This window comes from Orcinus orca, chromosome X, assembly GCF_937001465.1.
Source record: "Orcinus orca chromosome X, mOrcOrc1.1, whole genome shotgun sequence".
Taxonomy (NCBI): domain Eukaryota; kingdom Metazoa; phylum Chordata; class Mammalia; order Artiodactyla; family Delphinidae; genus Orcinus; species Orcinus orca.
The window spans coordinates 112,367,896-112,381,932 of record NC_064580.1 but is presented as its reverse complement, the minus strand read 5'-3'; the positions used below and the strand labels follow the sequence as shown (position 1 = coordinate 112,381,932).

Sequence of the window (14,037 nt, the reverse complement as noted above, 5' to 3'; positions counted from 1 at the left end):
GAGTTGATACCATAAGTGGACAAGACTTTGGGGGGGCCTTGGGAGAGGAGGGTATGACTTGCATGTGGAAGGGTATGAATCATTGGGGGGCCCGAGGACAAGAATGTACCCTCATCAGACTTTAAGATGGTCCCTGATGATCCCCACCTCCTGAAATTCATGCTCTTGTGTAGCCCCCTTCTGCACTGGAGAGGACTGATCTGTGTAGCCAACAGGAGAAGGCAGAGAGGACGGTGTGTGACTTCCAAGGCTAGGTCCTAAAAGACAATGTTGCTTCTGCTTTGCTCTCTTTTGGATCACTCGTTCTGGAGGAAGCCAGCTGCCAAGTCATGAGGACACTCAAGCATCCCTTTAGAGAGGCCCACGGGGCAAGCAAAGGAGGCCTCCTGCCAACAACAAGCATCAACTTGCCACCATGTGAGGGAGCCACTCTAGAAGCAGATCCTCCAGCCCCAGTCAAGCCTTCAGATGAATGGAGCCCTGGCTGACACCATGACTGCAACTTCAGGCATGGGAGACCCCAAACCAGACACAGCGAAGCTGCTCCTGAATTCCTGACCCCCAGAAAGTGTACGAGATAATACATGTTTATTGTTGGGCTAAGCTGCTAAATCTTAGGGTAGTTTGTTGCACTGCAACAGATAACTAATACATCACACTTCCCCAAGTCCCTCAGAGCATCAAAGTCTCACTTAAATCCTGTGTCTTCTACAACATTCTACAACACTCTGGTCCCCACTGCCCTCTTTCTCTGCAACACCCAGAACACCTAGTCTGAATCACATAATCCAATGCCTTATGTCTGACTGTCAATTTCCTCTGGTTGTCTCACAGACAAGTCTGGCCTCCCCTGCTACGTTTGAAGCTCCCCGGGGTCAGGGTTCACATTTTCATCTTCCCTTTTGTTCCTTACAGCACTTAACTCGGGGTTGGGCACATCGCTGCAACAAGCATTTGTTGACTTGATCCAAGGCAGCTATATATAGAGCCCTGGGCAGCCAGAAGAGTTGCCTAGAAAGACACGAAGCCAGGAAAGGAATGGCAGCAGGGAAAAGACAAGGTCCCAGGGCATTTGTTTCCTCTGGTAAATCCCAAGACAAGAGCTGCTATACGTCCACATCCCAGAAGGGCAGAGAGGTACGACAGCTGGCAGGAAGGCACCGGCTATGAGTGTAGAATGCTGCTTTATTGCCGGGAGGATAGAGGTGCATTATGGTGATACTGGAGGATGCTGGGTAAAGTACCCAGGTTTTTGCTAAGCCAAGCCAGGAGCCAAAGGGTGACTCTCCTTCTAGGCGCCAGAGCTGCCAGAGACAAGGGAGGCTGCCAGAGACAAGGGAGGCTGCCTGAGGGAGGAGCAACAGCAAATGGGGACCACCTCCCCCTCCCCCCTTCCTCCCTGGCTCGGAGCCCCTGCGGGAAGAAGCCTTTGGCCGATGCCCCAGCTTTAGTGTTGCAGGTGCGTCCCCCGCCCTCCCACCACCTTGCTTCCCACTACAAAGCACTGTGCCATGGGGGCAACTGGAGCAGGTGGTGGTGACTAGGAGAGAAAGAAAGGTGGGAGGGAGAAAGGGAGGCCCTGTGAAGGGAGAAAACCTCTCTGGGAGAACACTTCGGTGGGCACACCGCCAGGCAGAATAACCAGACAGAGGCATCAGCGCGTGCTGCTGAACGCGAGGCGGCTGGTCACCTTTGCGTGGGACGGGGTCATCTGAGCGTGTGGGGAAGAGCAGGGGAGGGGGACGCCCAGCTTTCGCCAGAGCTGCTCAGGGTTGCAGTGTCTCCCTGCCCAGCTGCCCCCTCCCCCAGTGTCCCCCGGATAGACAGAAGCCACCCATCCACAGGGTGGAGACATAGGCAAAGAGTGGGGGGCGTGCGCCAGGGGCAGCCAGGCCGGCCTCACACCCCAAGTCTCTCACTCGGGTCACCGAGTAACCTCGCACAAGTCCCCTAACCTCCCCAAGCCTCAGTTTCCTCACCATAGAATGAGGACAGCTACTGTGGGAATTAAGAGCGATCATGCAAGCAGAGCACCCGGCACAGACCAGACTTCCCCTCTCCTTCCTAGGCCCCCTCCTTCCTTCCCCTTCTCCTTCCCCTAGGTCCCAGGGAACTGGCACTGCTACCTTGCCTCTCCGAGCCTCTGTCCCCTCATTCTTACCTCGGCCTGAAGCTCGAGGATGTACACCAGCCTCAGAGAGAGCACTTTACTGTTCTCAAAGCCCTTCACATCCGTTGCCTCCTTTCTTCCCCCAAGCACCCTCTTGAGATGGAAAGGACATGAAGTATCATCTCCATTTTTAAAGATGAAGAAATAGGCTTGAGTACTTTGTCTGAGCTGGAACCAGATTCCAGAAGAAGGAAGGGGAAAGGAGGGGAGACTCAAGCACTTGGGTCTCCTACCTTTTGCCAGTGCCACACAGGGATCCCTGCTCTGGAGCTGGAGAGAACCATAAGGATCACAACCACCAAAACAAGCCCAATATGACCTTTTTATTAGTTGTCATGACAAACACATATTACAGGTAAACATTTGAACCTGAACCTCACTCCTCTCAAATGTACAGCTCACCCAGGATAAGGACGGTGTCATTTTTTTTTGAACTGTGCAATGCGGAACTCAACACCAGTGCCATGAACATCAGACCCAAAAGAGACGTCAATTTTGCACAGGGGTTCTAGAACGCTTGCCTAGCTATTGATCGGTGAGCGCCCACTTACCTGCTCCTCTGCTTCCATGAGAAGCAAAGGAACTGAGGAGTGGGGTTGGGGAAGTACAGCTATGACCGGCCCAAGTGGAAGAATTCCTTCAGCCCCACCCTTAGGCAACCTTTGTCTGGACATCAACATCCTTGCTTCTGTAAGTTGTTTTCTACCTTGATTGACTCAGAAAGCTCCCTGATCGGTTTCCAGTGAGTTAAGCCCATACAAAAGCTTCTTGATTGGATGTTAACAAGCTATTCAGGGTAACATCCTGCCATATTCTTTAGCTCTTCCCTAACTCAAAGGAGATTCAAGGATTGTCAAGGAAAAGCCATCATGGGCCAAACCCCATAGTTTGCAGATGCTTCTTGTCAGCTCTAACTTTAGTTCCCATTCTTCAAATCCATACCCCAACCCTTCTAGAACTAGTTTAAAATATTTTAATAAATATGGGTTAATTTGATCCCCCCCCTCCCCACGGTGTACTCACTCACTCGGAAGACTGTTGACTGAGGAGCCTGCCTGGAAAATGTGCCACCCTAGCCCGGCCCCGGCCGCCACAATGCCCCTCCTCTACAGCTCCCCTGGCTGGTAATGTACCTTTGCCTCTTCTGAGACCGTCGTCATGTGCTTGGTCTTGCACTTTCGTTTTCCTGATGGCTTTTCTGAATTTTCAAGGCAGGCTGGCTCCTCTAGGTTATTTGGGAGGAAACCATTTGGTGAATCCGAAATCCCCTGGGCTTTGTTGGGCAAGAGAAGGTTCCTGTTCCTGAGGCGGTGCTCCGAACTTTGGGAGGAAGTCTTCTGCTTACGGGCCTTTAAATCTAAAGGCAAGAAACAGGAAAGAATGGATGTCAGGGAAATGGAACACAGAAAAGCAACGCCTTCCTCTAAGCTGAATCAGAGGACTTTGGGGATTAGAACCTCAGTACAAAGTTGTGTAACTATTCGCTACCCATATCTGGCACGGTGCTGACTATTCCACTAAACGCTTCTCGAATGGACACTGTGCTTCCGCATCAAAGTCCCTCTTCTACACGCAGGAGACAACTCCCAGCCCTGCTAGCAGCGGGTGGCCCATCTGGCTGTCCCTAAGATGAGGGTAATTTTAAAAGGATTTCCCCATAGCCCAGAGCAAATCAGAACTTTCTTTTCAGCTTTTCCCCACTTTGTCTTTTTTTCCACTCTAATACGAAAACAAATTTAGCAGCTCTGCTGAAGTGAAATGTGAAGTATACTGGGGTGGGGAGTAAATGGTAGAAGGCTTCCTTCGTAGCCTCAGCTCTACCCGCCTGACTGCCCTGTTGGTCTCTCTCCAAGCACACAAAGATCAAAGCCACAGAAACTCCCTGAAACCAGAAGCTGCCATGGGCCGACTTAACTGGTGGGCAATCACAGAAACCTGCTGCCCTCCATGGCTGGAAATCAAGTCACTGGGACACACTGGGCAACATCTCTAATTCTAGCCATAGCTCACTGAACAGAGCACATTCCAGCTTCAAAAAGGCCTGCTGGGAACTCCATTACCAAGAGCCTCATCCCACAGGGTCAGTCCTGAACTCGAGGTAGGGGGACAGATTGAGTTTATCCTTATCACTTAGCATTACTGTTACATGACTTGGCCACTAGCTGTGTGACTGCTGAGGGCAGGTCATAATCTCCCTGAGCCTCAGTTTCCATGTCTGGAAAATGGGGAGCATAAAACCCACATAACCCCTTATAAAGTGTTGTAAAGAGTAAGGTATCATTATCGTATTATTTAAGTGTAAGCTCTTTAGGTAGGGCCATGCCCGTGTGTTCTTTATCTCCCCCACAGGCCTGGCCACCATGCCTAGTACACGGCAAAAGATCAGTATGTCTGTGAAGTGAGTGACTTCAGCCTCAGTTTCTCCAGGTTGTGAAACGAAGGGGTTGAGCAAGCTCCAAGCGTTCTCAACTCGCCTCCCCTGACCTTCGCACGCGCTCTTACGTGTGAAATTGCCAAGGGCAGATCCGGATGTAGGAACCATCATTACAGCATGAGGAACTGTCTGCAGGTTATGCACAGCTCTTAGAAGGCCAGCTGCCGTACCACCCCTTCCTCCCAACTAGCTCCAACCCACTAGTGGGTCCCCACGTCTGTCTAAGAACTGCTGTGTTGGATGGCTTCTAATGGCACTTCCAGCCAGCACGTTCTCAACCAGGCCTTTTGATGCAACAAGTTTGGGCTGAGGCAAAAGAGGAAGGAACAGAACCGTGCCTTGTGAGGACCTCAGGAAACACAGGGAAGCCATATTACAGCATTCAACGCCACAGGAAAAGCAGCAGCCCCTTCCCTGTGTACTCAGGGCAGGGCAGGCTGTGGAGTTTATTCAACTGTGGTGGAGCAGCCTCACAGTAGCACAGAAAGGAACAGAGGGTGAAGGTAGCAGGTGTATTGCTCTTCCTATCCCCTCCGCAAATCAAGAAGAGAGAGACCCAAGCCAAGGACGAAAGGAAAGATCATGAGGCCCAGACAGGAGTAAAGTGACCTGTTTAGTTTGGTCTCTGCCTGACTCTCTGATGTCAACCTGAAAAAGGGTAGCAATAGGAGGGATCAGAGCTTTCGGAGAAAAGAGATGTTTGCCAGGCAATTCCTTCGTGAAGAGTCACCATCAGATCTAGAGGAAGGTGACCAGACCACAGGCCAAAGCCAACAAACTCAACTCAAAACCCGTAGACACACATGGAGGGAGAATGATCTACTTTCCAACAGCCGGAGCTGCCTCCACGACAAGCAGGATGCCTTGCTGAGTGGCGTTCCCATACTCCTGGAGGTGGTTGAGGCTACCTGTCAAGAGTGCTGTGGAGATCTCCGCATTGAGTGGAAAACTGGGCCAGGTAATCTCGAAGGTCCTTCTGGTTCCAAAAGCCGATAAGTTCCATAAGAAGCCTCCAAGCTTCTAGGAAACCAGATCTCATTAGAGAAGACTGGGTGGTACAAAAGCTCCTCTTCATCCTAACACAAGTGGCTGAGGCCAACTGCTTGACAACTCACTCCTGACCAATCCATATGGCTGTGGCAGAGAACTGGGAAAATCATCTCCACGCTCTCACACGGTTGATGAAAATTGGCTCGATCACTCTCTTAAGTGCGGGAATAGGTATTGTGTATATCTCTACTTAAACACAGCTGGAAATGAGGCTTAGCCTTCTTTGCATTATAGCAAACCCAGAATCTACTACCCACTCACATGTGGTTATTCAGTTTTCACTAATATGGAGACCGCAGATATTTACCGGCAGCTCAGGATGAATACATTATAGGAGCCAATCAATTGTTGTTTCAGGGGCAGAGGTCAGAGAAAGAGAGTGAGAGACAGAGGTGTTCTCATTGAACCCAGAGACGTGCTTTTTGCTCATCTAGAAATCCACTATAGGAATGGGCCCGAAGAGCGCTTAGCCCAACAAACTGATATTAGCCTTGGTGACGGTCTGTGCCTCCATGATTACATATTATAGCGTCTAACGTGGCCAAAAAAGCCTGGTGTTTTCTCCTTGGGCTGCCTGCTTTTCCAACAAAAATGATGCCTGCAGGTCCAACAAAAATGATGTCATCTGAAAGCTTCACTCTGCCTCCTAATGACCTTTGTGGCTTTAACTAAGAAAGCCAAGTTGTGCCCGCTTCTACTTGAAGTTCTTCTGTTGGGTTGAGGAAACCATTGTGCTTCTTTTTAGTTTAGGGGCTGGAGGCATCCCAGGAAAGGCAGCCAATACCCTCTTTCTTCTTGAAGCCAGGATTCTAGGAGAGAAAACCCAACCTCCCAAAAGACCCGACTCCCTCAAGCCAACCAGAGAACTCCCTGGTATTGAGTTGTCCCACACCAAGGACGTCACTGTGGCCTTGCCCACAGGTCCAGACTTTTATAAAAAATTGGAGAGCTCGGGGCTACATGTCCTCAGCTCACCTGTAGGTCAGTCCAATGTCATTCAATCTCAACCCCAAGCCAAGACCTCGGGACTGGAGTTGAGTGACCCCCTCTGGCAGCTGGAGCTCATAGCACCATGTTTCTCTGGGTGCAGAGGCCTTTGGCTGGCGTAGAGGAGGCAGAGGTGGGAACACCCAAGATGCCCGAGGGTCCCCAGAAGCCAGAGTCACTGTGGTTTGGGGACGGGGGGCAGCAGCTCCCTGGGGCAGCAGCCCCCGGCCGGCCTTACCTGCTCTCCCTTTCCGCCGCTGCTCTTCTTCTTGTTCAGTCAGGTACTCCCCAGTCTGGTATTTTCGGCTCTTCTGCCGTCTCCGTTTCTTCCTCTTCACCAGGCCCTCCTCCTCGTCTTCCTCCTCCTCCTCGTTGGTGTCCCACATCTGCCGGGCAGCCTCTGTCCTCCAGGGCATCTCTCGGGCTCGCCACAGGTGCCTGCGGCCCTGGCTCAGCAGGGTCTTGTCCTGGGCATGGTGGCTGCGGTACTGGGTGTCCCGTTGGGTCTTTCTCACCTTTCGACGCTTGGCCGGGGTGGGGGTCACCTCCTCTTCCTCCTCGGTGGGGAAGACTTCCTGGCTTCCCATGTCACTGTCTGCCATGCCAGCAAAGGAGCTACAGATGCTTCCTGTGGACGGGATGTACAGAGGACGGTCAGGTACCTCTTCAAAGGACCAAGAGTACGGTGTCGAAGCAAGTGCCCTGGATTAGGAGTTTGAAGGTCTGGGTTCGAGTTCAGGCTCTGCCAGTTATTGGCTGTATGCTCTCAGAAAGTTCCTTCACTTCTGTCTCCTCGTCTATAAAATGAGAATACTGTTCTCTGCCTTACTGACCTCACAGGACTGTTCTGAGGCTCAAATGAGATAATTCACCCTTAAGCGCTTTACAGAGTCCAATATATTACACAGCTATCAAGTATCCAAACCACACACCCTTCCTCATCCACGCTGCCCTGCCACTTTCATTCATTCCACAAACTCTTACTTAGTGCTTATAAGGTGCCAAGACTTGTCTGACGGGCAGGAAAGGGCCACAGGGTTTAGTAGAGGGTGGGGGAGGGCAGACTGACATGGCACTCCCGCCCGTGCTCACTATGTGACCCCCCCAATCTTGCTGACAGAGCCACCCTGGGCAAGCAGAGTTGTCACCAAAGAGTCTCAGGAAGAGTGAAGCAAGAAGGAGCCCCTTTCCTGTGACACAGCCTGCGTTAGTCCCGCCCAAATGCTCCTCAGCCACGCCCTCTTCCCGTCATTGACCCCACCTCCTACTGAGCAGCCAAGAGTCCAGGGGTGGAGCTTTCTCCCCAGCTCCACCCCCTGCCCCACTGCAGCTGTTCCTCACCGTTGGGCAGGCACTTCCCCCTCCTCTCCTCACCACCCCAGGATGAGGGGACCTTTCCTACCCTCCTCTGCCACCCGGCCAAGAGGCCATTTTCCTCCCCACGCCTGCCTTCAATTCTGCTAACAACAAACACAGTCCTAAATTGGCCCGGTTTAGTGATCCAGGAGATCTGACATCTTTCTCAGAAGCAGCTCTGAGATACCACCATCTTTCTCCCGAGGCCCGGCTATTAACTCGACAATCCCCAAACCCAAGCGAGGTCAGCAGAAGAAAGAAATGGTTCGAGGGAATTCCCTGGTGGTCCAGTGGTTAGGACTCCGCGCTTTCACCGCCAAGGGCGCAGGTTCAACCCCTGGTTGGGGAACTAAGATTCCACAAGCCTAGCGGTGCAGCCAAAAAACAAAGAAAAGGTTCGAGGCCAACAGGGTGGCAGTGGCTCTTGACCAAAGCTTCAAGTCAGTCAGTCAGACTGCTTAAAGACAGCAAATATCCAGGAAACTTTCCATTATACAGACTAGGCAGGGAACGAAGTGTTCTAGTTAATCTAATATTCTGGTTAACACGAATCACCATAGAGATCACACAGGGATCACCAATTTCCAAAGAATCAAATACACTACAATGTGTTTAACACTGAAATGGGAACGGCTGTAATGTAATCGCTCTTTGATGATTCAGAGGACACTTCAGGATTTTTCGAGGCCTCCAGGCTGTCATTACGAGCCCCAATTACCACCGCGCTCTCCACGTGCTGAGGTGCCCGTTAATAGAATGTCAGATAACTGAGTTTACACTGTGCCCTGCTTCCCCATTCCACCCACGTTGCATGGAAATCTGGGTGAACCGGGGCAACCATTTCTAGCACTAAGTACCAACTTGGAGGCTAGCAGGCAACAGTAGTAGCTAGAAAGGGCTATCCTTTTTTAGACCCTGGGGGTTGACCAATACAAGTTCAGGGGACCAGAGGTGATTCTGCTGGCCCTGACGACTCAGTGACCATTTCCAATTTGGATACCTGGCACACAGGGCAAGAGGACAGAGGCCCAAAGGTTAAATGTTTGTGCCAGAGACTGGCCCCCAAAATCACGAGATGCCAAAGCCTGGAGTAGAATCAGTTTTCCTGAGTGGCACAGGCCTTTCCTCTTTCCACCACTGGCTGCCAACAAGAGATGTCAAATCCCTGTTACGAAATGCTAAGTAAATCATCCTAAAATCGTGGGCAACGACCCAGCTCCTACCCTGGGCTCTCTCGTCTCTGCAAGGAGCTGGGCATCTTGGCACGGTGAATCAAATTCCCAACTCTCCACCTGGGCCAATGGCAAGGTCGCTCGACCAGACTTCTACCTCTCTGCAGAGGAGTGCCAAGGTGGGCCTCAGCCTCAGACTCACTCACCAGACTGACTGCGCGTCCGGGTGCTCAGGACCACGGGGATGAAGTCGCGGAAACTGCTCTTTGCCTTCTTCTCCAAGGAACCTGGAGTGGTGTGTGGTTTGAGAGCAGAAGGCAGAGATATCACAATCAGAGTCTCAGGACGGGAAAGCCTCCCCCACCCTCCCAACCCGAGAGGCTCAAATGGAGAACTCAAGGGAGGGTTTGTGTTCTCCCTGCATTACATTTATTAATTTCCCTTATGCTGCTATCACCTACGTATCTCTTTTAGAGAAGGAGCTTTTCCCGGTGGTTTTTGAAAACTGGGAGTTGGGTCATTTTTGCTGACACCAAAAAAGGCAGTGCACGGCATCGATTCGCCGGCATGCCACAAAGTGGAAGGCCCGGTTGTCTGGACGACTGTGAGGCTGCTGCGCCTCCACAGCGTTATAACTGAGCTGGAGCAGGTCCCAGAGAAGGGTAACCTCCATGAATCGCAGAGGATTGAGCAAGGCAGGAAGATGGGAGCAGGGAACGGCGGACGGCGGAAAACCGCTATATAGGAACAGACTAGAGAGAGGCAGGTCACATCAGACAGGCAAGGCTACGAACACCGGCTACTATGGGCAGGAATACGCGGGCTTCTCTCTGCTGAGGGCGCCAAGGAACTATTAGTGGCAGAGCATACGGGTTACGTACACACCTCCCCAACCCAAACATCCTGTGTGTCCCTAAATAATAAGGGTTTAGGACTCCTCCAACCCTTCTAGCTAGCTAGCTATTAATTTTTAACTTTTATAATGGGAGTTTCCAAATACACCAAAGGTAGACAAAACAGTGTAAATAACCCCCATTTGGTCTTAATCCTCATTAAACCCATTTCTTCCCTGAGCCTAGACCCACTTCAGGGTAATAGGTTGGCTACTCTGCTGTAGGACTGACTCTTGTCTATCTGAAAAGCACCACTTCAGAGTGTGCCTTATTCTAGCAACCAGGGTGAGCAGCATTAAGCCCCCACTCCTGTCTCCCTTCTCCCTCCGCTTAGATTTCAGAGGTGTCAATTATATCTTCCTCCTGGGACTTCCCTGCTGGTGCAGTGGCTAAGACTCCATGCTTCCAATGCAGGGGGCCCGGGTTCAATCCCTGGTCAGGGAACTAGATCCCGCACGCCGCACGAAGATCCCGTGTGCCACAACTAAGACCCGGCACAGCCAAACAAATAAATAAATAAATATTTTTTTCAAATTATATCTTTCTCCCACAGTGAGGAAGTCTCACTTTCCTGGTCAGTTGCAGAGCCCCTCCCCCCCCACCCGCCATAGGGATCCCTCTGCAGCCCATCAAGAGGGCCAGGACCCGCGGGGCCTACCTTCCTCGTGGCCATCGGCTCGTTTTCCTGGAGACTGGGACTCCGGCTTTGTTGGCTTCCGGTGCTTGTGCTTTACCCTGACTCCATTGTGCTCTTTTCCTGAATCTGAAGCCCCCCTGGGGCTTTTCTTGGTGGGTTCCTGGGGGTCACTAGGTGGCTTCCGGCACTGTGGAGAGGTGGAGAGAGTCAGGTCTGAGGTCAGTTTCACCTCTTAAGAAAGCTCTCTTAATGTCGAGCCCTGTGCCCTGATACTGACACACGGACACGAGCTTCCCACGTGGAGGCTGGGGGAAGGGGCCGCCCGCTGCCTTCCACAGTGGGCTACAGAGGCTTTTTGGACTGAATCCAGTGCCCTAGCTAATCCCCACAGACATCCATACCCCATCATTTGAAACACGTCCACAGAGTCTGCATTCACAAGCCGAATAAACACCCAAAGTCATTTGAAAAGGTGCAAAGTCAGGCCCCATACTCTCTATATCCGAACAGCAATAGAGAGATGGACAGAAAACAAAAATGCCTCTTCTGCAAGTTGGATGACTACATTGTTCAAATAACTTCACTGTGAATAGTACTGACACCAACAACTGAAACTAATTCTCATATGGGCCAACTCAAGAAAAATTATCTATTTGCACATGTAGATTAATTCCAGAAAAAAGATTCAACTAAGGCAAGAAGAAAAGTCTACCACGGCAGCAATTCCAATCTCCCCGTACTTAGGAAAGACACCGAAAAGGCCCAGGCATTTTTAATAATGACCCTTTACACTCTGAGGCCCTTTCACCTTTTCCAAACACTCTCTCTAATATTCGATTTGTTCTTCCCAACAACCCAGAGAGGAAAACCTAATATCACACCCTTGAACAGACGAGGAAACTGAGCCTCCAAGATAAGAGGTTAAATGATTTGTCCAGGGCAACACAGCCCAAGGCGTCCACTTGCTCAGGGGCCGCCCGGGACCAGGCAAACCTGCAAGTTAGCTGCTCTGTGCCTGCAGTGAGAAAATGGCTGAGCTAGGACTAAGACCCAGGGCTCCTGGCGCCCATCCCGGGCCTCTTCACCTCAGCTCTCACTCCTCTTCTCCCTCACTTGTGTCCTCCACTGGTTTTGGTCATCCCCACTCATACCTACTGCCCAGCGCATGCGGTAGGCACAATGGTTGTGCTTACACATTGCAAGGACACTCTTGAGCCTAGCAGTCACACATCCTCACAAGCTTTGAGATCTCTCCACGCCACCCAACAAGAAATAGGGCAAGGTAGGGATTTCTAGTATTGTAGTATCCAAGGAGTGCAGAGTAAGCAAAACATTTTAACAATGACAGCGGGCCCTAGGAAGAAAGGAAGAGTTGTTTTCCCCCTAAGCAGACCCGCACGCCACATTCTAAAAGGTTATCACGGTCCAGCTCCAGCTAAGGGGATGGCAGATGTCTTACTGACGCAACATTTTTCCGGCGTGGGGGCGGGGGGAATATGTCTCCATAGAGCCACCATTCCCCATCAAATTCCAGGGACTCCTGCTATCCCATGAACTCCTGCTTCTTATTCAGCAGAGGGCTGAGCTGAAAATTCAGTTTCTCCCTTTACTTGCTGCCAGCTCCTATAAACCAAAGTGTTAGGAGAAAGAAAGAAATGGGAAGGAAAGAGGAAGATGGGCAACTGCTGCTTAAAGTGTGACCTTCAGGTATGGCCACAGAACAACTACCTCAAGTCAGGCGGAATAAAGTTCAGTGCATGTCAATTTGAACATGTCGTATTTATTTCTGAATATCATTTTTAGCTGGCTCTTTCAAGTACAGATCATTAACTTTTACTTCCTAAGAGAGACAAAAACAAGTAAAACAGAACATCTAGAAGGGATCTGTGTCTGTATGTTCTGCAAGGGCAACACTCAGAGTAAAAATACATCGCACACTCCAACTTAGGCAAAAAGTTGCGGTGATGAAGAGACCATGTAAGATGAATGTTCTGGTTAACAGAGTTTTGAAGGGTTTTCCAAAGAACTTTCCAAAAGATGAGAAGACAACCAGCACCAGATGAAGCAGAACTTTCTTTGCTGATGACTCAGAAGGTCCTTCAGGATTCCGCACGGCCTTGGGGCAGGTGGTGTAGGAGACAGGAGACTGATTCTTTTTTTAAATTTTTTTTATTTAATTTTTTTATTGCAGTAACATTGGTTTATAACATTATATAAGTTTCATGTACATAACATTATACTCCTACTGCTGTATACACTACGGAGAGTATTCTGATTCTTGGCCATACCCTGAAAGGGGCCATACCCTGGAGACTGGGCTTCCGGCACTGTGGAGAGGTGACCCCTGATTTTAGTTTTGCTTATCAATGGTTTCTTTCTCAGGAAAATGGAACATAAGAAAAGAAAGATCTAAGTTATTTGCTTTCTGGAAAAATGGACATTTACTAAATCATTACAGGCGGCTGCCAAGGGCTGCTTCAAGGCTCCTGACGCTGTGACTTTATTCTCTGCCCTCTGCATCTGTCAGTGGGCCCAGTGAACTGTTCATCTAATATAGGAAGGGGCAGTGCCTGCCCGTCAGCGAGTCGCCTGCAAGACATAAGCTCCATGAGGGTCTATCCTATTTGTAATACTAATGATATCAACAGCAGCCACTAACACTTCCCGAGCACTTACTATGTGCCAGGCACTGTTCTAAGCATTTACACATATCACTTCATTTTATCTTTTTTTAACAATAGCTTTGTTGACATATAACTTACTGAGATATATCATACACTTATTTACGTTTATTATTCAACTGTTTTTAATACAATCACAGAAATGTGTAAGGATCATCACTATCTAGTTCTAGAACTTTTTCATCACCCCAAATAGAAACCCTGTACCCATTAAGCCGTCACTCTCCAATTCCTCATCCCCGCCAGCCTTAGGCAACTACTAATCTACTTTCTGTCTCTGTCAATTTGCCCATTCTGGACATTTCACATCATCATTTCATTTAGTCTTTACACAGCCCTATGAGTAGGTACTATCACTGTCTCATTGTATAGATGAGGAAACTGAGGGCGAGACAGATGAAGTAACTTGACTGATATCACATAGCTAGGAAGAAGTAGAACCAGGATTCAAACTCAGGCACTGTGCCTGGCTCCAGAAAGCATACTCCTCACCAAAATGCTGTACTGTCCTCCTGAAGATGTATTCCCACTGCCTGGGAAGGACTGGCACATAGTAGCCGCTCAACAAACACTTGCTAAATGGTCAGTGAAACAGCTATACATAAGCAGAGTGGAAGATAGTGTGGCATAGCTCAAGATGAACATGAACTTTATTTT

The 14,037-nt window shown here is 50.0% G+C and overlaps 1 protein-coding gene across 5 annotated transcripts in view; it reads right to left on the bottom strand.

The window, feature by feature from the left end:
• Positions 1–14,037, bottom strand: part of BCORL1 (BCL6 corepressor like 1) — a 60,516-nt gene that overhangs the window by 16,472 nt on the left and 30,007 nt on the right. For 4 of the 5 annotated variants that reach the window (XM_033407066.2, XM_033407065.2, XM_033407067.2 and 1 more), the window contains 4 exons: positions 10,721–10,886; positions 9,376–9,456; positions 6,880–7,269; positions 3,304–3,527 (listed from right to left, as the gene is read on the bottom strand). In XM_033407066.2, coding sequence (XP_033262957.1) covers positions 3,304–3,527; positions 6,880–7,269; positions 9,376–9,456; positions 10,721–10,886 — 861 coding nt within the window. The remainder of the gene's footprint in view (positions 1–3,303; positions 3,528–6,879; positions 7,270–9,375; positions 9,457–10,720; positions 10,887–14,037) is intronic. The other variant, XM_049704450.1, reaches the window with a different exon arrangement.